This window comes from Sander lucioperca, chromosome 18, assembly GCF_008315115.2.
Source record: "Sander lucioperca isolate FBNREF2018 chromosome 18, SLUC_FBN_1.2, whole genome shotgun sequence".
Classification (NCBI taxonomy): Eukaryota; Metazoa; Chordata; class Actinopteri; order Perciformes; family Percidae; genus Sander; species Sander lucioperca.
Genome location: NC_050190.1, coordinates 15021953 through 15045237, shown reverse-complemented (window position 1 = coordinate 15045237; position 23285 = coordinate 15021953). Strand labels below are relative to the sequence as shown.

The following is a 23285-nucleotide window of genomic DNA, read 5'->3' as shown; positions in this document are numbered from 1 at the left end:
CTATTTGGATGCTGATATCCTGGTGAGGGCTGTCCATTGAGGCTAGAGACTGAAGGAAGGGCAGCATGGCTGGGTCAGAGTCCCGCCCACAGCTGATCAGCATCCGCATCTTAACCTTCCTCTCGAATGCAGCCGTCCTAATGGCATCATCAATGAAAGGCCAGTATCTGTTCAATAAAATAATCCAAAGTGAGGAAATAAAGCAAAAGAGGTGAATAGTTGATGGAAACAAAGGGTTTCTTTTGTGGGTCACCTCTGAGGCTTTTCAAAGCGTGTGGTTGGGAAGTACTCCATGACGGCTACATCCACATAGTGTTGGGCATCTGAGATGATGGAGAGAATAGCCTCCAGGTCCTGAGTCCTCGATGGAGGACAGAATGATGGTGGAGAACCCTGGGGTGAAATGCAAATATTGAACAATAATACCACATTTGAAACACAAAACCCTGACTTCCATAAGGTAACAGTTTGAGGTTTGTAGGTGTCTGAAATTGTAAGACACACACTGTACGGTTACTTCGGTGTAAACAGAGACAACAGCCCCTTGTCCATCAGAATAACAGTGTCCTGTAAAATGGAACTGAAACCTAAGGAACTCACTGTGAGGTACAGCCTGCTGGAGATATTATCAGTTTTCACCAGCAGAGGGTGATGTTTGTTGATGGCAGTGTCATACTTTGCAGGCCAGGGCTGTGGCAGGGAGCTGTTGGACTGTCCCATCACCCAGTAAGACTGGAAAATCTTATGGAGGTCCTTTGCTAGACTGGGGCAGTTGTAGACAACTACTCCCAGTTCCTTCACCTACAGACAAAAGTGAATTATGAAAATGGTTTGGCAGTGTTTTAAGGTTTAAAATAAGCATCTGTAATTGTTTTGGTGTTACCTGTGTGAGAGCCCTCCAGTCCATGTTGGCGCTTCCAATAAACACATGTTTTCTGTCAACAATCCAGAACTTGCTGTGGAGAACACCCTTTGTCAGGTGTCCAAAGTTCACCTTCCTCACCTGAACTCCTACAGACAATCAAAAAGGGAACTGCAGTTAAGCGAAGTTGTTGCAAACAATGCATCACAAATCAAAACGCTCTGCAGTCAGTGGTGTAGTCTACGTGATACGCAGGTATACGCAGTATACCCACTAAGAAAGATCCAGGATTTCCATATACCCACTTAAAAATGCACAATGACACGCAACAACAAACTTTCCATTATAATTTTGATATATTTTGAATTGTCAACTGTGTTCTTTTTCTTCACATAGGCTAACTAAAGGTATTTCCACCGTAACTCCCCCTCCCCCCCTCCCAAAAAAAAGGCAGATTCTGGCCCATAGGCCAATACAATTCAGTATACCCACTACAATACATTAGACTACACCGCTGACTGCAGTGAATGTAGAGAACAAGGGAGTCACTTCCAAACCTTTCTGTTTTAAGATCTTTAAATCTGTGGAGTTTGTTCTCACACTGGGAACACTGGTCACCACTCGGACAGAAACATTTCTGGAGGGCAACTCTTCAAGTTCTTTCAGGATCTCCCTTCCCTGCAGAGGATCGACAGACTCACTGTATTGTGGGCCTTTCCCACAAACAACATATTTCACAAAGATTTGATGTGTATATTCCCATGTGTCTTTCTGTTTTAGTTGATAACTCACAGGTATGTCAGAGGAAGTGTTAACGTTAATGTCTTCCCCAGTTAAAGTCCAGTAGAAAGAGGCCACGTCCACTTGGTCCGTTGCAATGGAGATAAGATCTTTCCAGGCCTTTTCCAGAGGGATCCCAAGTGTTACATTGGCTTTGTATTTCATATGTTGAGGGATGCTCTCCACCAGGGTCATGCTAAGAGATAAACAAAGCCATCTGCTCAGAGAATTCTCTGGAAACTGAACTGGAGAAAATTATAATTTAGAGAAACAATTTAGAATTAGAGATAGATTAGATTTTGAGAATCATTAACCATAAGGTCAATAGATGTAGATACTGTGTTTTGTAATTTTACTTTCAAAATTATTTGCTCAAAACGTCCTGCCCCAAAATTTGTAGAATATGGACCACAAAGTATTCATTAAAGCGATTATCCCTAAAACTATCCTTAAAACTTCCCAACGCGCACATCACGTTTTAGGGATAGTTTTTACCCCCAGGTAATAAGGTTACTGAATGATAGCACAGCAGGAAGGAGGGCTGTGGTCTGAACTTAGTCACTATGTCTACTGTGCTTGGATATTCTAAATGTTTTTAAATTCTATTTATGTTATTTATAATTGTTTCTATTGAATGGTGCTGAGAGAGTGCCAAGGCACATTGTATTTCATTGCTGTGGTACTCTGTACTAATATGCACATGACAATAAACTTGAACTGATTATAAAGAGGGGGAAAAAGAGGGGAAACAATAATTTATTAATTTACTGTACCGTACACATTATTTAACATGCACAGAAGTTGTATGATAGATGATCTATTTTGTATGGTTCATTATATAGATCAAAAAACGTCATTTATATTAAGTCAATGTTCAATTAAGTCATACAATTTCCCGGTGATGACACTATAGCAAAATGCTTAACTGTAAATCTAACAGAAATCAGATATACAGTACTTTGTTCCACAGTTGTTCAGATTAAAGAATAGAAGAAGCAAATGTAGTTAATAAGCCATTAACTAACACTTATGTAACTCATATATATATATATATATATATATATATATATATATATATATATATATATATATATATATATATATATATATATATATATATATATATATATATATATATATATATATATATATCTCTTCAGTGGGATTCTTACCTGCACTCGTCCGTAGAGAAATTGCTCCCACCAGCTTCATTAGGAAGTGTCTCATGATCTTTGTGGGGTGGTGGTCTTTTCAGCACAGCGATGGCAAGCAGGATCCCCAGGACTGTCAGACAGCCCAAAACCACAGCTAATGTCACACAGCTGGTTGACCTCTAACAACATGAAGTTTGATAGAAAAACAAGTCCAGGAATAAGAAAAATGTGTCATACCAAAACAAAGTGAATGACTTGGTGAATATTTGATGTCGTCCTACCCTTTTGTTTGAAACATAACTGTCATGAAGGCTGCTATACATAGAAGACATGTTTTCCTTTCAAATGCTCGTCCCCTATCAACATTCAAAAGCAGGAAATTATCATCTCAGACAGAAAATAAACACACCACGATTCTGACTTCACTAATGACAGAACTCATAAGAACTCAGTTTAAATCTCAGATGAAGTTTGGTTTCCAAAGTATTGAAAGCAAAACTTACACAAAGCAGATGTAGATAACTTTCCACCAGAAAGAGCTCACAATAAACACACTTCTTCTCTTCCAGCTTACACCCAAAACTGAGCTGAAGAGATATCTCTGCTACTGAATATATTATAGCACAGTTCCTGTTTTCACTTTCATTTCAGCTTTTGAGACAAGTATTTGCTCAGGAATTAAAAAAAGTGTATAGAGTGAATAAAAGTCATGACAAAAAAACTACTTTACTAATCAAATTTATTTGAAAAATCTGCAATCAATATCTAACAAATTACACAGACCAAACATAAATACCATCTAACAAGACAGCAAGATCACAAGCAAATCAATTTGGGTGAAAGGAAGGAAAACATAAATTGAATATAAAAAAAAAGGGACACACATTTGACAAACAAGAATTACATTTCAGCTCTTAAACCTGCTGTAGCTTTGACTTAGATGGAGTAAAGCAAAGAAGAAATACTATCCAATAGAAGAAGAATAGCAGCAAGGGACGTCAATAGGACTAACATTCAGTTTTTGCTTGAGTTTGTAAACAACCACTGTCCCACACAGTTCTGTGGCACTTAAGGTACTTCCCAATTACAATCACACGTACAATCTGGACTGGGAAGAGGGAAACAGAAACTTGCTGTTGTATTGGATTGCCTTCTTTCCTGCTTCAACCTAAACAGCATCAAATGTTTACAATCAGTCGCGTGTTTACAATCAGGGTAATGGCTTTCAGTTTGCAGCATATTAGGTCGAGGGGATAATGTTGTACTACATTAGTGCAAAAGACAAGATTAAGAGGTAATTTGTACGACGTACAGATATCTTTTTACTATTTTTTTCTATTTACAGACTGAATAACAACATGTCACAAGCTAATCATCAGATTTACAGTTTCACACAATTGACTTTACTTCTCCTGTCTTGTGAGGACCATCAGAAGTGACCTTGTGACTTGAGAGGAAATTTCAAATCCTACCACAGTGCTCTGATAGCTCTTCAGCATGTGGAGGTTTAGGTGAGGTGTGATGATCCCAGTACAAACACAGATAAAAGGAGATTAATTTCGGTCAGTTGCTTTATGATTGTCTTTGGCCAAACCTCGGAGTGGACAGTGCTCTTGAGGCATGGAGAACAACAAAAAAATTGTTTCAAGCCCCCAACTGTGTTTGACACAAATAAAGAAGGTAGAGGGAATGCTTGAAAACCACTTTTATAGCCACTTGAGTTTGTGGTTGCCAGGTGACTAAACTGAGTCCCTCCTACCAGTCGGACCACACATTCCAGAGAGATTTTCATCTCCAGCTGGACAGAATATAGACGCCATCTACTGAGGAGGGCCTGGACAGAGTTGCTTCACTGGGACATGTTAACAGAATAAATACTCAAGAAATTGGCTGGTAACAACTGTGTAATATAACATTAACTTGTCTGGCACTGAGTCTATTAACTCTCCCAAAGTTGTGTTGTCTCTGTTAGTGTCTCACAAAACACCACTAATAAATACTTTTTACATTCTTCGATAAATCTGGTCCACCAAGAGAGAAGTGGCAAACAAAGACAAAGACAAATACATGGAAGGGAATATACGAGGGAAAGCAATGGGTTTACTGAGGATACAAGTACACTAAGATCTGCTCGTGTTGCTGCAGTTCGTTCTACCCAAAACAAATATCAATAAACGAATATTTCCGCAAAAAATGCGATTTGTTGCTAAACATAGGAATCTCATATATTAGTAGATTTCCCTGAGATGATTATGCTCAGGCCGGTTTTCAAATAAACCAAGTAAATACAATAAGCTTTTAAAATCAGCAATGTTGGTCATATCATTGGCAAATAAAGAGGTCGACCTCTAAAACACACAGAGAATCAAGTATAGTTTTGAGGCCTGTCAGAAGTGAGGTTTATTGAAGTATTTTGGTACTTCCTTAAATCTTTATCTTACAAGTAGGCCGCCCACTGTGTGTACTCTAAGGGCATATAGTGGAGGCCTCACTGTGAATTACATAGGTGTGTAGTGCTCATAGTGCAGTAGTGTGTATGTTTGGATGTACGGGAGGCTACAGTTCTGCATATACAGTCTCACTTCCCCCCCTTGGTTTCATTGTGTGCACAATGGTTCGACACCTGGGTTTGTGGAGTAACAGCAGATGTTTAGCGCTATTGGAACCTGCGTGCTTGCGTCACATCTCAGACTAAATATCCCGTTCTGAGATCGTCTTGTGTCGCACCTGCTCTCCTGACACTCTCACTGGGCCTCGGGCCGCCGCCACCTTTGGAGACAGAATGGGTGGTTCTCCAGTCCCGTGAGACGGGAGGTCTGGAGGGCCGAACAGATGAGGAGGAGAGCGCTGAGGCCTTGGATGCTTCAGACTGTGCACTGGGTTCCATGACTGTGTTAATGACTGGGAGAAAAAAAAAAGTGTAATGTCGTTTTTAGCTGAGTATTTGGCTTTACAATACAAAAGTATTATGAACATTATTATGATAATCATATATTTGTATTTATATTGTTTATAAAAGGATCAGGTTGACTCACCCTCAAGTTGTCGTTGAACTCTCCGGAGTTCTTTCAAGATAGATGTGATTTCCTGAAATGCAGATGTCCAACTTAGCTCAAACAAACAAACAAACAAACAGCATTGACTGGCATACATTTAACTTGAACATTGACACACATAAGTCACCAACCTTGTTGGAGGTTTTGATAACAGGGACATCATTGTCAGAGTTTACTTTGGCCTCAATTTCTTCCCAAATATCCATCCTGTCCTGGAACAGTACCCTGTGTGCATAATATGCCAAATTGAGTTGTTAGAAAGTGGGCTTCTTACAGTATTCTTTAAAAGGGATAATTCACAATTCTGAGTCCAAAACATTGATTTAGTCTTGAAAACTGAGGGTGTGAGACCAAGCTTTCTGATTGTGGTGACTTAGAAGAACTAACTTCAATCAAGAATACCTAAATATATTTTTCTTCTTTGATATCTTGTGTTTGTTTTTTCTGGATCAAATAAAGGTTAGAAAAAACACAATGGAAACATTTAAACACCAACCGGTTTATCTGCATCTAATCTATTCAGAAGATTACATCTCAGTAACATACTGTCTGTGTGCTGACTCACTCAGTTAAACTAATATACACTAATGTAATAAGATTATTGGCTTAGTGCAGTCTGGTTGTCAGACAGGATCAATACAGTTTTTCATCAAACCCAGATTAAGTTTGGGAATAAAGAATGTACTGTATAAATAACAGCTTACTTAATTTTGTCAGCAAGTTGCTCAGTGTTTTCTCTGATGGCCATGGTGATCTGAGACACTGGATTCAGCATCAGATGGTCATCAACAATGACCTGGGGAAAAAACAAAAGACTTTATAATGATCGCCTAGTGGTAGCATCCCAGAGATTTGTGAAAAAATGAGGTGGAGCGGCATATTGTGTCAGACCTCTTCTCTGCTCTGAGCTCGCTGCCTGCGGTGCTGTTCATGGTCAGCCGAGCTCTGGTCAGGTTCCCTTGTAGACGTAGAACTTGGTGGGACTCTCTGGTAGTTTAATCCAGCCTCTGGAATACGATGAACCAGCTGCAACACATTCAGACTTTAGTGTTACGGTACAAGGCAGGCAGAGAGACAGACAGACAGACATCAGCTAAAAGACAGTCTCTTTTAGCTGATGTGTTAAACAAGGCAAAGAGATAAGACCATAATGTACAGAGCCAGAGTAGAACAACATACGGTTACACTTTACTTGAAGGTATCTACATAAGAGTGACATGACACTGTCATGAACGTGTCATAAACATTATAAACAAGTCATAAACATTTATGACATAACGCTTCTTTTAGTAAGTGTAAGTGGTTTTTGTCCTGACAAGTTATGGTTAGGGTTAGAGTTCATGTATCATGTGTTCATGACAGTGTCATGTCACTCTTATGTAGATACCTTCAAGTAAAGTGTTACCCAACATACTACTGGTATGTATACAAATCTGCAACAGAAGCACAGAGATACTTCCTCTTTAAACAAAGGAGGATAGTTTGTGATAGAGTGGACACAAAAACAGAATCGTCCTCTTCAGTTTTAGTCAGTTGATCGAATAGAGGTTTGATGCTTCACTGTGTTAGATTAAGCAGCAACAGCCCTAAGAATAACTTTGGTGTACCTGTTCATGAGCGGTCACTGTGGAGACAGGTGCATTGCTCGCCACTCCAGGGTTTTGTGGATCACCATCACCTGCCACGTCATGGATCTCTCTGGCCAAGATAGCAAGGTCTTTGGCCAGGTCTTGACTTAACCTAGCCAGGAGGGAACGTGTTAAAAAGAAGGCTGCCAGGAATAAGAATTATCTTTATATCTACATTATTTTCCGCTGAATGTGAAATCCTCTTCATGCCCTTTAATGGAAACCGCAGTATATGAATGCTGAAGGCTGCATGTGTGAAACCATCTTGGATGTCAGTTAGGCTACAGTAACACATTCATTTAATCTTTGGAAATCATATTAGCGTGACCACAAGAAAAAAAAAACTAGTAATATTCCTTACCGTGCGATCTCAGAACTGTGGTTGGACCAACTGTGGAAGTTGTCTCCCTCATGGTTCTCCTCCTCAGAATCTCTGCTGAGGGGCTTCTGACGCAGGGCGACCACCGGCTGAGGCCGAGGCTGATGACGTGGGCTATGGGAAGCTGAGGAAGGTTGGGAGCGTTTGTATTTAGGAGTGCTCTGGTTTGAGTCGTACTCCTCATCTGAGGTAGAGGCGTAGTCAGAGCCTTTCTGTCGTCTCCTGGAGTCTTGGCGTCGTGAATTGGTTTGAGTTACGGAGGATTAGGATAGAGAAGTCGGGAAAACAGGAGAGAAAGAGAGATACCATCAAAGAATACAGGCAAGAAAAACACCACCAAACATATGATATGTCACCAAAATCCTCCCCAGAACAAGAGACCGAAAGCTTGCTGTGGAAGTGCTCATTTCTACAGCTAAATTTGATTTAAAAAAAAAAATAAAAAATGGCTCAGGTTTTTATTTTTTTCAGATTAAAAAAAAAAAAAATTTACAAACTGAAATGAGTACTTGATTTCCACAGTACAGCAGCTGAGTACCAGACAAGTACAATATAGTGAATACTATGTTGTGTAGCATAAACCATTTTGTACATGGCTAGAATTATAATGTTAATCATGGCCCCAGAACTCTCGCGGATTACCATAAACTGCATAAGAACATCTAATTTTATCTAAAAACTATTGTAGTATAAGGGCCTTTTTAATTGCACAAGCACGACAAACGTGCCGTTTGCTCCGCTCCTCCCACCTGTGCAATAAAATACCACACAGACAGGCAAAGTGAATTTTAAGGTCAGAGCGCTGCTTGCGCTGGTCGTTGCACCACCACAAAAATATGGAATGTTAGTGTGAATTGATGTAAGTGAAAGTCCAGAGTCAAATTCCCTACCAAAGCTGCTGAAGTATAGAACCCAGGTGTTATTTCCTGAAACATACAGTTTATAAACTGAGGACTAAACGTGTCAAACCAATTCACCACTGTGGTTGATTAACAGACCCTGCAATGTTTCCAATCCATTTGTTTCAACGATACTAGGTTTGACTAAGACAGGAGTTAAGTGGTTACACCAGTCACAATATTTTAAACTCAATGAAACAGGTATGTGTGAGTGTCTGTATTAATACTCACTTGCAGTGCTGCTGGCATATTTGGCACTGCTTGAACGTCCGCGAGTGAGTGGTGTCAGCGGTGCTTTCTGCTGCCTTTCTACAAGCTTCGACCCAGAAGCAGAGGCCCTTCGAACTGAGCTGCTGCCAGACTCTGTGCTGCGGTTGGAGAATCCTGTGTTCCTGCCAGTCCACTGTGGGGTGGAAGAGGCCTCTGTGTCGCTGGGTGTGTTGAACGAGCTCGTCCGCTTACGAGGCAATGCTAGCAGATCCAGCCTGGAGAGTTTCTTGGTTTCCTGGGGCTTCTTAGCTGGGGCATTGCCTGCCTCCTGGGACACCCTGTCTGTCTCCGTGCCCTCGTTGTCTGAAGCTTCTCCCAGGCGAGCCCGGCGGAGCATGGACGCTCTGGTGGGTCTCGGGGCTGACAAGCTGTTGGCACGATTCAAGGCCTGGGACGCTTTGGAGGTCTTGGAATCCTCCTTCTGAAGGGGCACTGTGTATTTTGTGCGGGTTTGGTGGAGGTTAGACTCTTGATCAGAGTAAGGTAAGCTCTGAGGGTCGTCACTTAGGTCTGTGGAGCCACGTTTCCCAACACTACATCTCAGTCCAACTGGTCTCCTGACAGACTCAGTCTTATTGTTGGTGTCTGCTCCCAGAGAGCGCAACTTTTCTGATGTAGTGGATTGGTGACTTGAGTCCTGACTAGCTATACTGGCTGAAGACCTCTCCCTATGAAGGCCACTAACCGAGGGTTTTTTAGTCAGTGTGTTTGGCCTGGTCTTATTGCTATGTTGGCTGACTGTGCTGGAGGTATCCACATCAGACTCTGCAGAAAGAGAATCTATTATTGGAGACGGTGTCGTTTCTGATTGTCCTGCTTGGAGTTTGGCCTCCAGAACAGCCAGAACATCCTCAGTCTCTTTGAGGTAAGAATGAGTATCCTGATTGCAGGCTCCCTGGAATGATTCTGGGCCTCTCTGAACAGAGATGTTGGGCAATCTGGCATTGCTAGGCCGCTCCTTGGTGAAGCTCTCTTGTCTGATTAATTGGGAAACAGTGCCCTCTTTGGACTCTGGACTCCGTGTAATCTGGCTCAGGATAGGAGCCGATACACTGGGCTTGACTTTTTCAGAGTCCTGGTTACCTCTCTGTTTGGTCAGGGTGGCTGTTGAGAAAGTTTTGGTATGGGGAATGCCCCCATGTTCAGGTTGGGACTCTGCCTCCTCTGACCCGATGTAGAATGACATAGACTTGGTGGAGAGTCTATCTTTATTTTTTTTCTCTTCCGTGTCTGACAGCGGTCTTCTCCTTTGCTCTATAATGGAACCATCATCTGACCTGCTGGCATCACTCAGACTGTCAGGCTCTACATCGTCCTGCACTGATAACCTGTCAAGGCTATCCTGAGACCTGGGGGCCACTAATCTATTCTCTCCGACATCAAATGTTGAATGTGGGTCATATTGAACATGAATGCTGGGATTTGGAATGTCACTCTTCTCCCCCAGTGGTACCTGGGGCAGTACGCGCCGAGCTCTTGAACCATCGTGGTCGGTGCTGTCGTGGTGTCGGCTGAGCGTGGCCTTGTGGATGATTGTACCTCGTGCTGAAGTGAAACAGTTTTAATGCATATTAACTACACATACTAAAACTGAATATCATTCATATTCATCAGGGCGTCTCATTATCATTTCAAATAGACTTGTGTCTCGTCAGGTGGCTTACCCCCTCCTGACAGCTCCATCTGGGAAGACATGTCAAAGAGGCCAGATGAAGGGCCAGATTCTGTGTAGCTGTCTGCCAAGCTGGCCCAGCAAGACATCCACTTAGGAGCCCCCTGTAACACTGCACTTGCTGACTGAACCTGCATGAGAGAACATACAACTTATTCAATATCTTTAAAAAAAGAAAAAAAGACAGAAGGTTAGACATTTTGAGGACAGTACAATTTTGAATTATATGGATTTCCTTAGTAGGAAATAATGTTAATAAGACAAACAACACAAGGTGTTATACATCATCTGTTTCATGAGTAAGTATGTTGTACAACTGTTATAACATGGATTGGTTTCTCTCCGTATATTTGGTTAGAAAGAAAAAGACCATGAAGAACCCAGAACCTGTGAGGAAAGATGAGGCAAATCTAGAAATCAATAGAGAGATAGACCAAGAAACCCCAAGAAGAAAAATTAAGGTTTACTGAGCCAACATTAATGAATTGTCTTTAAAATCTTTAAATTATTGATTATATCATCCAATCATTGATCACACCCTGAGCAGGAAGGTTTACCTTTACCAGACTCTGTCCCTGTTCTGGAGCTGGCCTCACCTCCCCACAGCTACTCTGCCTATGCTGCTCCCTGCTCTCAACAATAAGAGGCCTAAATGCTGATGATGTTTCTGCTTCACTCTGGTTGGTTCGCTCTGGGCTCTCAAAAACACCAAACACCTGTCAGGAACAAAGCAGTGCAAGTTGATAAGTGCAGGAATGGAGAAAGTGGGACTGCCAATGTCTCATTCTGAGTGGGACTTTTTCTCCCAAGAGACGGAGGTCACTGGTGATTGCAAAGCCGACCTATTTCCTTCAAGCAACATGTTGTCGTTATCAGCCAAATTTATATTAATTAAATTTAGAAAGAAACTTGCCTGGTCGATACTGCCCCGTGCCTCTTCTAGCTCTCTATCTTGAACATCTGCTTCAATGGTGTAGGTTCCTGCGTCACTCAGACTGTCCTCGTCTTCGTTCTTGGGGCCGACATGGGGACTCTTGACCTCCACATTCTGAGACGCCAGGGGCATCACAGGGGCCTTGAGGGGAACAGGCTGGTGGATAGGAGAGGAAGTCTGTGGCTGGTAGGAAGCTTTAGATGGAGGGGGACTAGTCTGGGACACTACCACTGTCTCCGTTTTAGCTGCTGTAGGGGAACTAGATGTATTTTTATCCCAGCTGGCAGAAGAGGACTGCTTTGTTTGTTTGAGAAATTCAGCAGTAAATTCCTGGGCGAGTTTGGACCTCCGGCCGACACTGCTAAAGGGCCTTACAGACACAGATGATGAAGAGCGAGACGAAAAGCTGGTGCTGATCCGGTCCTCTGTCTTCTCCCTTCGTAGAGAGCCAGCTCTTTGGAAGCCTGTGGAAGCCAGGTCCTTCAGGGGAACAGTGTATCGTTGGGTTGCAGGAGTGGTGGAGGCTGGAAATTGGACTCGTCTCTCCCCATTTGGGCTTGAGCTCTTCTTCGCCTTCTCCAGCTGGAGCCGGAGGCCTGAGGGCTCAGGTGGAGATGTGTTATTGGTGAAGGACTGCGAGCGCTTCTTTCTTGAGTTATCATCAAAGAATTCAATGACAAAGGCTTGGTGAGGCTCAGCCTTGCCAAGACTGGATAGGGGCTCAGACTCTGGTGGAGTGTAAGACAAGGGCTCCTCAGAGTCAGGGGAGGCTAATTGTTGTGGCGGGGAGTCTCTCAGGGGTTGTAGAGACACCTGGGACCCAATCTGAGGTTCTGATTGGACGGAATCACTTCCATTGATTGCAGGATCTCCTGAATCACTGTGAGTGCCATCTTCACGGTGGTTTTCTGATGATGGAAAGACCACAAGTTAGCACATTATTGCAATCAAAGCTGTTGCTAAAACATAAACAGACTTTGTAGAAATGACTCACTTTTGGTGTTCTTCAGAAGTGATGGGTCACTGTGTGTGCTGTACATGTCTTCAGCCTTCGACCTCCTCCTTATCATGCTAGCATTGCTTTGGACCAGCCAATCAGCAACTTTGCTTTCTGCTGACATCACCTCAGTGGGTGTGGTGACAAGCTCTGTGGAAGGTAGCTTCTGCTGCTGGCGGAAAGAAAACTTGGTCACGTGGTCCTTGATCTTCATTTTACCTGGGGTGCATTCATCAAATTCGATGGTGAAGGAGGCATGGCTTTGGACCACGGGAGGTGTGGAGGTGGAGGAGACAACCTCAGTGGGATCAGGGGTGTCCTTGGTGGGAACCTCGTGAACCTGCGACTCTGGTTTCTTGGCAGGTCGCTGCTTTAATTCCTTTGTTGGGATCTCAAAGTAGCTAGGCTCCCGGCGGTAGGAGAAGATGGACTTGGCCTGATTGTCAGACAGAGAACCGTTGACCTCATATCTTGACACGTCTTTAGCAGGCTCTGTTAGAAATGAAGAGTGGTGAGAGGCAAGTATTAGTGGAGGTTCTACATACTGTAATCCACGGAGTGATTAAATGACTATAGAAAGAATACCATTTTGTCAATAATAATAGAAACATTTGTAAGCCCCTTTGTTTTCGAGCTCACAGTTATAGCTAAGTAACTTTTTTTGGTGGTATTTTTAGGCCTTTATTTCAGACAGGACAGCTTTAGGGGAGAGAGAGAAGGGGAATGACATGCGGCGAAAGGCCGGAACCAAACCTGCGGCCGCTGCATCTAGGACTGAGCCTCTGTATTGTTGTAATTTCCCCTTGCGGGATTAATATAGTATACATCATTATTATTATTATTATTATTATTATTATTATTATTATTATTATATGGGCACACCCTCCATCAGGTGAGCTACCCAGGTGCCCATAGCTAAGTAACTTAAACATCAGAGGTACACAAAGCTAAGGAAACTGACTGAGATGATTGGGAAGTTGCTGACGCACAATCCCATAAAGTGGGAGCCACAAATAACAAAGATTCCAGCAGTTAGACTGAGAAAACAAATCTGCCAGTTGGTCTTTGGGTGCCAGTTGGATGTGGCCAAATATCACTTTAGGAGCTCAGAGTGCAGCGGAGGGTAGCTGAGTGGGAATAATCTGTTTCAGCCTGGGCACCATGAGGCAAACAACCACCCTTCCTCCCCCCTCCAGAAGCTTAAAGGGTCATAATCCATCACGAGGCAGACAGGCACTACCCACTGGCCTGGCACGGTGTGGCCTGGCTAACAGTCCACAACTGGCCAGAGACTTGCCTTGGGCTTTACACCATCTATCTCTCAGTGACCCACAAAGGGCATCAGATAGCAGTGCCATAGAAAAACATGTCATTACAAATCAGATCTAACCCAATGCATTTAATACAAATAACTCTGTAGTACAAAATTACATTCTGCTTTCAAATATATAAACACTTCAGTATACATACTATAATTAAGTCTGTGGTTTGTGCACATTAGTAAAAATATAAGATACATTCTCTTACCTGGAGACTCCTGTTCTGGCGATTTTCCACCTCTGTTCTTCTTTTTGTGGGCTGCGTCCTCATCTTCCCCCCACCAGGACGGTTGGCCATAGAGAGGAGTAGGCTTGGACATTGGGGAATCTGTGGCAGCTAACAGACAAATGCACAAACACAGACAAACACACACCATTAGGCACATGGGTAAACTCAGGCGAGAAAGAGCCAAATAAAAAAACTAAATTTATCCAGCCTCTTGTGTTTATAAGGCAATACATTTATGTTAGTCACATGATTAAACAATGTTGTTAGGTCATGAAAAAACAAAATGATGTACAACATCGGAGCTCAGAAGGCCTTTGGGCTTTTTACAATTCTGACATTCCCATGACACAGAGAGAGTAGTGAGGGTCCAACTGTGATACAAACTGTATCACGCAAACCACCACAACATAATCCTTCTCATGTGAATAGGGATGAAGCTAATCCTAATCTTTAAAGACAAAAACTATATAATACAAGATATAGAATAACAACTGCATCTTAAGTGAGGCTTCTTGTAGACAGTGACACTCACTGTTTGCACATTGACCTTTGTATGTAATGAGGAGATGAGGGTTATTTCTCTGATGCTGTTTCTGAACTGGGGTTGAGCTGCTGGCTTGCCAGTCTACACATGCCAGCCATGCCTATATGGCACTAATCAGATAATCTAGAAGCCGCTTTTCGGCCTGATACATAGGATAAACAAGCTCTCTGGATTTGAATGTGGAGGCTTCACAATTTTAAGCATCAACAGCACTTCACTATTGTTGCCTTGGACACACACAATAAGACATCAACACAGTGACAAGGGAAGCAGGGGAACATGTTATTAATTCCTTTCCCCTTAGACAACCCTCTGCTTTTAGCTAAAGAAAACAAGGGTGAGTGTCTCAACTAAAGTTGACTGAGCACAGCACTTTTTTAGAGAACATAAATTATTAGAAAGCCGACACAGAATAACAAATATTAGTTAATCAATTTGCCAAAATCCTATTTAATGTTTGTCCTACATATGTGATTGAACCCAATTAAACTCATTTCCATCATCTGTCATATTATTTGGAGGATTTGTCTAGGGTAGCAAATTTTTTGCTTCATCTTAGTACTGAAATTTAGACAACATGGTAAGTCAGTACATGAGCAATCGGTTCAAAAAGGGATTAAGCATTAGGACATTTTAAATCATATAGTGCTGATGAGTACTGTACACAGTATTAGGGGAAGATGTGAACTATCCATGTCATGCCCCTTTAGTAAATACTAAATAGCCCTGGGTCCTGGCAGAGTAAAGAAGGTCTAACTGAGTCATACACTGTACAAGTGTCCTGCCCTGAAAACAGCTGAAGAATTGGACACACTCCACATCCTGTACAGCTGCAGGGGAAAACAAGCAAAAGCACAACGAAATTATATATGGAGCTCTCGCAGCACTCCATCCTATCCAGAATAAACCAAAAGAACCTACATTGTATCAAGGTCTCCAGTCAACCAAATTCAGACAAAGGGAATCTATTTGCATGAAGTCAACAGAGATATGCAGGCTCAGTCTGGTTGTGGTAAAGTACAGGACTTTTTTGTGTATGTGTAAGTGTGTAACACAAGTGTAGCTTTGTTTTCTGTAACATACTTTGAAATTCTTATCTTCTTGTGACTGTACATTTAACGAGACAGAGGAGACTAGTTTTGTTATCTCATTGGTGGACTGGGTCACAACAACACAGGCCAAGGCTGCTGTCACAATACAAGGACCCTAGTAGACATGGCTTCAGTGAGCATGTTCAACAAAGGTTTACAGGATCACTATGGTTAGCTTATAGCTGCAGAAGATACAACCGCACTCCTGTCCTTGTAAGGCTTACTAAATGTTTTCCAAAGTTCTGCAGTTTAATTACCTATTTGTAAGGCACTCTATGGGATATGAGCCTAGTGGTGGAAAAGTCCTATTTTAAGCACCCGTTGTAATTTTCCCTCTAAGCTTACAGGGAATGAAGCAGAAAGCCAGAGAATTTCTAAATCAACAGCAGCTGGAATAGGTTTTGTCAGTGTGAATGAGGTTCATTCACAAAAGTGCTTCTCTAAAACTAACTACTAACAAGACTGTGGCTGTTCCACTGTTGCCTACACTGTACAACATGATTTACACAGTACAGCTCAGGGCAGAGAGGGCATGACAGCAACTGGAAAGTATAAGCAGCAACAAATCCACCACCAGCTACATGTATAGAAGTGGCAACTTGGCAAGAAAAACCTGCACACCTTTCTAACACGTGTTGAACCATCATTGCCGTGTTGCAGCACCCCACCTCTTGTCAGCAGTCAGGAATGGCTGTCAGAGATAAGACTGCTTGTCCTTAACTCTTCACCCCTCTGCTTTTCTGGCAAGCTCTAGTTTATGTATACTCATTCTGCCAACTCCATGATGTCAAGATCTATGTCTTTCCTGACACCATAGGATTGTGACCTCAGCCTCTCAGCTCACATGGCAGCCTAATCTCACACCAGGGAAGCTCTTAATAAAGGACGCCACAACCGCCTTATCAAGTGATCTACAGCCAAAGTCACATAGCACGTGGAGACGCAAAGACTTCCTCTTCCTTGCATGTTTGAACATGGTATTCAAATTCACTTTAGTAAGAACAGTTCCTTTCTGGCAACAAGCACAATTAATGTACTTCTGTATTCATAAAACCTGCTGCCTTCCTGCTGATATTTGCTATTATGGAGTATGTGCTGACAGCGCTGTTTACCTGTGAGAGACTGGGCTCTTCGCTTAGCCCTGTCCTGCAGTTTTGAAACAGGGCCTTTGCTCTTCTCTGGGCTCTGAAGCTGCTGTTTTTCCTTCACCTTGGCCTGCAGGGCTTTTATGCTAAGCTGCAACTGGCTGGTGTACTTCTCATGCTGCACAAACAGACGGGAGGGAAAGCAGAATGTGAGAAACCTTCTGCCAACAATCAGTACAGATATAGCTGTCCTCAGACATGCACAGTATAAGGAAGAATATCCACCATTGACCTCTGCTCAGTGTTAGCTCCGATTTGTTATTGTTAACAGTGGATATCACACACTTACATTTAACAAAACCTGGTAGAAATTAGTGTTTACATTTCAAAGTGTTTATTTATCAAACATTAAAATACCATATCAATAGGTAATTGTACATATAAGTCTTTGTGTAGATGACTTAACCCCTTTGTTAGTATGGAATGGGCTTTTAAACTCTATGTGACATTTTGAGGCGTCTTTCATTTGCTCTAACTGTAGTCAATGGTTAGCTGGGTTGTGTTCAAGCTGAGGCTAGAGGCTGCACATGGAAGAGTTATCCAGATGACACAGGGACTGGCCATTTACTAGGGCTCGACGATTAATCCGAAAATGTATCGACATCAAAATTCTGAAGCTGTTGTCGACGTATTTATCCCATGACGATAATTTCGATAATTTATTCCTGTTGATGGGCCTACTTTCTTCTTAAAAACATTCTACCGCGTGTGTAGTCACGTGACTTCGCCCGGACCTGTCAGCTGCATGGAAAGCATAATAATAATAATAATAATAATAATAATAATAATAATAATAAACTCAAACATCGAGTCCAAGTCAACTGAGTAAGTTGGACCCCCCCAAAAAACGCTGTGTCCATCGTCTGGAAACATTTTGGCTTCAGAAAAGATGATTTAGAACAACGTGATTAATTATCGTTCATTTATCGATATCGAGGTAGAATGTGCAAAATAATCGTGATTTTGATTTTAGGTCATATCGTGCTGCTCTACCATTTACAGTAGCAAACAAGATCTGTTCCAACAGTCTAACACCAGTTATCTAATTTGTTTCAAAGCACAGAGGTCATACAGATGACTGACAACTGTTGGCATAGGAACCTGACCAAATAAGGACACACACACACACACACACACACACACACACACACACACACACACACACACACACACACGTTAGTAATTCTTTCACTATTTCATTGGCTAAGTGATAAAAAATAAATTATTTGACAATAGAAGAGCACTCCACTTTATCAACAAGGATCCATGGCAAGCATTTCTCCTAAAAGGCATTTCAGCACTGCTAGCTTAAAAATGGCACGTGCTGTCAGTATTACTTACTTTAAGAGCTTCCTCTGGGACCTTGTGTTCGCTCTTCTCCAGGATATATACATGAGCATGTGCAGGATGAGTTAAAGTACACAAACAATTTGTAAATCAATGTTATCATACATCAATTGAAATATTCACAGCTTAGTGTCTGGCTCTCTAGTCAGATGTTTGTTGGCGCAGAGACTTGAAGGAAAACATACAAACTCAGAATGCAAACCTGCTACCTAAAGTATGGTACATATGCAGTTACTGTAATACTCTTTTATTGAATTTCCTTTCATGCCTAGTTTTCAACTTGCCCCCCCAAGACAGTCAAATGTACCTTATCTGCTGCTTGCAAGAAGGTGAAAAACAGATAAGCAGTACAGACCTGTTGCAATTCAAACAAACTCATATCTTTGGCGACCCACTCTTTGAAACGTGCAACATCACATACCACACGCTGGTCACAAACATTGCTAGATATCTCTATACTCTAAACAGCTACTCCCCACACACACACAATGTTATCTTTAACCATTCATGAGTTTTCTGCTCTGGGGGTCAAAGGGTACAGGAGATCTTCTTTCTGTCCATAGTGGACCATAATCTGAAACCCCTGACTGAAAAACCACAGGAGCTTAACATGCCGAAGTAGCTAAAGACCTCAGAGGGAAAATAAAATGTCAAAAATGTGTGACTGAAACAGCTGCCGGCCACTGGCTCATTTCAGTGTGGGTTGCTAATCACCAACTTAGACTGCCCTAACTGAAGAACAGAAACTCTGTGGTACATAAATCACACAGGTCCAATCAAAGTTAAGTCAAACATGACTCAAATTTGAATGAATAACACATAAAAAAGGATATCATAGCCAAAGCGAATGACATCAGAGAGCTTAAGGGTGATGTACGTCTGGTCTGGGATTCTTAGGTCATTCACGAATGTCTGCAAAATAGATAAAAAAAACAACAGATTCAAACTCAAATCATTTTCACTGGTCATTAAGGTAAATGTGTTGACTCGCAGGTGACAGGCTCTCTAATTCCTTGTGGCACGCACCCAGTTACTGTAAGGTGCTTTGCAACTGGCCCTTTTCCCATTGAAAGTTAATCCACCATCACATTCAAACTCTGATGAGATTATGTTGTTAAGCAATGGCTGTCTCGCCTTTTGAAAAATTCTTAATGACCAGGTGAAAAATACATTCAACAGTGCTTAGTTCGCTAATCAATTAGGCTATCTTCTGCCTGAACTAACAACTGGTGAGAGGGATTCCAGAGTTTATCATCAGATTACTGTAAAAAAAGATAATGCTGGAAGTGTGCAGAAAAAAAATGGAGGAGCAAATCTTATCCTATGCAGACTAAATGATGATAACTGGGGGGAAAGCACGGACGGTTATAAATTAGGGGAAAACACAGCAACGTTGGATTTCAGTTACAGGTCCTTGCACTGTTCTGCTCTGATTAGTTTGGCTGCAGTTACCAAGGCCAAAAGAAACACTCTCTGAGAACAAAGAACGGTTTCTCCCACTGCTCAACTCTGGATTTCATTGGGATAATAGTGCAGTGAAGTGGCAACAGAGCAGTGAAGGGATAGAGGGGGGAGCTGGAGAGTAAGATAGAAAGAATGAGAGGAAAAAAGGGGGTCCAGAGCAGCAGGAAAGTCCAGTCTTCTGATTACCGCTGTTCTACCAACCGTCCCCGTCTCTGGCACACACAGAGAGGTATTTTGTGCTCTGGGAATTGTTGTGTTGAGACTGGAGTCTTCAGGGAGCCCAGTGACTGGCTCCTTTATTATCACAGGTAGTCTGACGCTAGAGATGGACTCACTCACCCCATTCAAGCTGCCCAGGTCCTTCACCATATGCTCGTCTGTGTTTGGGTCGTGGTTGATCACAGCGTGTTGCTTGTCCACACTGCGAGACTGCAATGAAAGTAATGCAAAAAGTCGTTACAACTGAACTGATTAGTTGATTGACGTTTAATTGTTTGCACAATTTTTAAGCAAAAACACCAAGCATTCGCGCTTTCTCAAATGTAGGAATTTACTAGTTTACTTATGGCAAAACAAGGCATCTGGAAACCTTGGGTTCTGGAGAACTGTAGGGCAATTTCTTTGACATTCCAAGGACTAAATGATTAATGGAGCAAATAATTGTTTTTCATCATTATCATTCCTAAACTATGATCCTAAATTAGGACCTTTGAGTGGATGAAAACCTAACATCCGAGCAGAGTCAGATCCCCTGCATACATACACTTCAAACATGCCTTATAAATTGGCAGTAGATTACACAAATAGATGGTCCTCATCTACCCAACTCTGCGTGCGTAGCTCAAGTCTGTGTGCACGTGGTCTACCTGCCATTCACCAGAGGAAAAATGTGCTTACTTCCAAATATGCCTTCCATCAATTATGCGCAAACTGCACAAGTGATTCAGACTGACTGACTCTCTCTCTTCTCTGCTTATTATTAGGTACTCTGGGCCTCCTCATCACAAAAATCACAAAGGTTAAAGATGACTCTTCCCCACAGCCTACTAAGTGGGATAAACGACATTCACAGGCTGCATGTACTGTCTGTATTGGCCTATTCACTCAGTGGACTTCCAATAACTTCTTGTAAATACTGTACTGCATAAAGTACAGGGTTATCAATCAGTTTCCCAACTTGATTATGTTAACTGGTTAGCAGCACTAAGAATTCCACATTCCTACTTTGATTACCCTTAGCTTCACTTTGCCCTTTTTATCGCAGAGAAAATGTTTGCTCTGGCACTAGGAAACAGTAACTACACCATGCAGTCACTACTATTGTATGAGGCAGATGATCTAATTACTGGTCATGGAGATACAAACATTGATCATCAGAGACAGACATCAGTTGTCATGGAACGTCCAAACATTCAAGTCAAGGCCTATGTGATATGACTAACGGCGCGTTCAAACAACAGTAGGAGGAGTAAGAATTGGTCTTAACTTTTTGGATGCCGTGTTTTTTTTCTGGCTGCCCCCTGCGGCCCCTATCACTGCAGTCTAAATGCACTAGCCCCATTCAAAATGAATGGGAAGACCTGCATTTTCGTCAGACCGTCTAATGACTGTCTGACTGTATGTGAACGCAGCCTTACACCTACACTCAATCTCTGCTTTTCACGCCAAACAGGATTCTCACGTTACAGAGTAAGAAAAGATTAAAGGGGTTAAAAACAATTTGCAGCAGAAACTGACTGTGTGCCAAGTCAGGAAGCAGTCCTGAGCACTTAAGCAGAGCACCAGAAAAGTCTGCATCATTTCAGACTGGGAGAAGCTGAGGTTTTTTCTTGGATACGGCAACGCCTAAATGTGGACATGAGCAACTTTTCAATCTAGCCGACGTCTGTGGTTGGCAGGGTTTTTCTGGGCATAAAGCACTGACTAAAAGTATAAACAACTGCTTCTGAGGCAACATTCCTCTTTCACTGGTCTAAATGCAGAGTGAGGAGAAATAGGAGGGAGAGAGTATCATACAAAAACCACAAAGGAAATGTGTTTATAATAGACACTGCATGGAAAAACAACACAGTGGAATGCTTTAGCTGTGTTAAAAGTCATTGTTTGAAAGACTGTCAGGGGCAACTTTGTGTGGAGGCACTGTCACCAGGTTACACGCTCAGAAATGCACACACATGAAGCACGTAGGGAGCCTCCCACTGGTGTTTCACATATTTCTGTGACTAGTGGTCCTGTCAGACTTCAGTGAAGAATAATAAAACTCATTTTTGACAGACATAAGACACACTGCTGGCGTTTACCGTGTAAACACAAACTCCTCTACAATGTCACCACCAAAGAGAGCATGCATGTTCCCTTTCACTTGTGCTCTTAAACATACAAAGTGGCACACACCTGCAGCATTAGCTCGCAGTCATCCCTGCCAACAAAGATCATCTCCCGTGGCAACCGGTGGCGTGTGCCAGAGCTGCTGACCAAGAACCATGATGTCACACTCATGTCGGGGCCACGAGTCAGGATCTTCTTAGCATCCTGGGAAAAGACAGCAATAAAAATATTCAAAAGACAAAATGATGACATTTTAGTCAAAGAAATCTGATCAGGGTTGAATGAATGACACTTAGGATGCATTATTAAAATCCAATAGTCCCTGAACAATGTCCTAAATAAAAGCTGTAGTGTAGAGATTACTGATGGGGAGTAATCATCTCACCTAAATTAGACCTGTTTATCCAACGAATTCCGGTCTGGCTGTGTTACTATTGAGATAATGCAATTAAATAACACTGAACATATTTTCTACGTTGGTGAGTCAGCCAGCTAGATACAGACAGGTTTCCATGTTTCAATAGACGATATTCAGCATGTTCACACAACTCGCAAAAGAATATTTATTTCTTAAAAAAAAAATACCATAGATATTAACTCCTTTAACAGTTTCATTAAACCTGTTGCAAAGTGGCGCCTGTGAGTGACGTTAGCTAACAACTTTAACTGCTCAGGTGTTTACTTCCTGTAACCTTGGCTAACGCTAAACATTACAGCCACAGAAATATTAGCCAGGTATGGTATTTATATCGTAACTTACAACCTATTTATTGTATCGTAATGGCAGCACTAATATTCTTTTAAATTACACCGCGGAATGTTTGAGCCTGTCGGTGACAGTGAGGTTGTTTAGCTAACGTTAACGTTAACGTTAGTGAGCCTCCGGCTGGACAGAAGCAAGCTTTTTTCCCAATGATTTGCTTCCAACAAGGACATAACGTTACCTTTAACGCCTTCTCCGTTTTACTTCTAAGTGAAGCCAGTGTTTAATGTCCGACAGAAGATGAAATTCGACGACCGACATGTACAACAAGAGCACCAGGTAAGACTGGACAGGTAAATTTTGATCACACCCTCGTCTTCCTCTGGGAACGACAACCAGGCGAAACTCTCCAACGCCTCTTCTCCTGCCGACACGGTGACGTAGCTTGACAAGTCCATCAAGCGCTGTACGAGTTTGAGCTGAG

The 23285-nt window shown here is 42.1% G+C and overlaps 2 protein-coding genes across 6 annotated transcripts in view; both read right to left on the bottom strand.

The window, feature by feature from the left end:
- The window catches only part of LOC116035789 (5'-3' exonuclease PLD4), a 4368-nt gene extending 901 nt beyond the window's left edge, over positions 1–3467 (bottom strand). Inside the window, exons 1-9 of the mRNA XM_031279115.2 lie at positions 3300–3467; positions 3078–3152; positions 2815–2975; positions 1655–1838; positions 1420–1540; positions 884–1011; positions 601–801; positions 254–393; positions 2–167 (exon numbers count right to left, since the gene is read on the bottom strand). Of these exons, the coding sequence (XP_031134975.1) occupies positions 2–167; positions 254–393; positions 601–801; positions 884–1011; positions 1420–1540; positions 1655–1838; positions 2815–2975; positions 3078–3128 (1152 nt within the window). The 5' untranslated portion in view covers positions 3129–3152; positions 3300–3467. The remainder of the gene's footprint in view (position 1; positions 168–253; positions 394–600; positions 802–883; positions 1012–1419; positions 1541–1654; positions 1839–2814; positions 2976–3077; positions 3153–3299) is intronic.
- Positions 1–23285, bottom strand: part of cep170b (centrosomal protein 170B) — a 27905-nt gene extending 4620 nt beyond the window's left edge. Inside the window, exons 1-19 of one of the 5 annotated variants that reach the window (XR_004101453.2) lie at positions 23043–23285; positions 22165–22302; positions 20110–20199; positions 19140–19218; positions 18301–18359; positions 16927–17077; positions 14159–14287; positions 12629–13123; positions 11614–12542; positions 11258–11416; positions 10693–10831; positions 8990–10573; positions 7842–8088; positions 7460–7592; positions 6744–6878; positions 6557–6648; positions 5984–6077; positions 5832–5883; positions 4192–5697 (exon numbers count right to left, since the gene is read on the bottom strand). Coding sequence is in view for 4 of the 5 variants with exons in the window: in XM_031279111.2 (XP_031134971.1) it covers positions 5483–5697; positions 5832–5883; positions 5984–6077; positions 6557–6648; positions 6744–6878; positions 7460–7592; positions 7842–8088; positions 8990–10573; positions 10693–10831; positions 11258–11416; positions 11614–12542; positions 12629–13123; positions 14159–14287; positions 16927–17077; positions 18301–18359; positions 19140–19218; positions 20110–20199; positions 22165–22269 (4887 nt within the window). In the remaining variant the exon portion in view is untranslated. Of the gene's footprint in view, positions 1–3519; positions 5698–5831; positions 5884–5983; positions 6078–6556; positions 6649–6743; positions 6879–7459; positions 7593–7841; positions 8089–8989; positions 10574–10692; positions 10832–11257; positions 11417–11613; positions 12543–12628; positions 13124–14158; positions 14288–16926; positions 17078–18300; positions 18360–19139; positions 19219–20109; positions 20200–22164; positions 22303–23042 lie in introns of those variants that run through there. The other 4 variants (XM_031279111.2, XM_031279113.2, XM_031279112.2 and 1 more) reach the window with 4 other exon arrangements.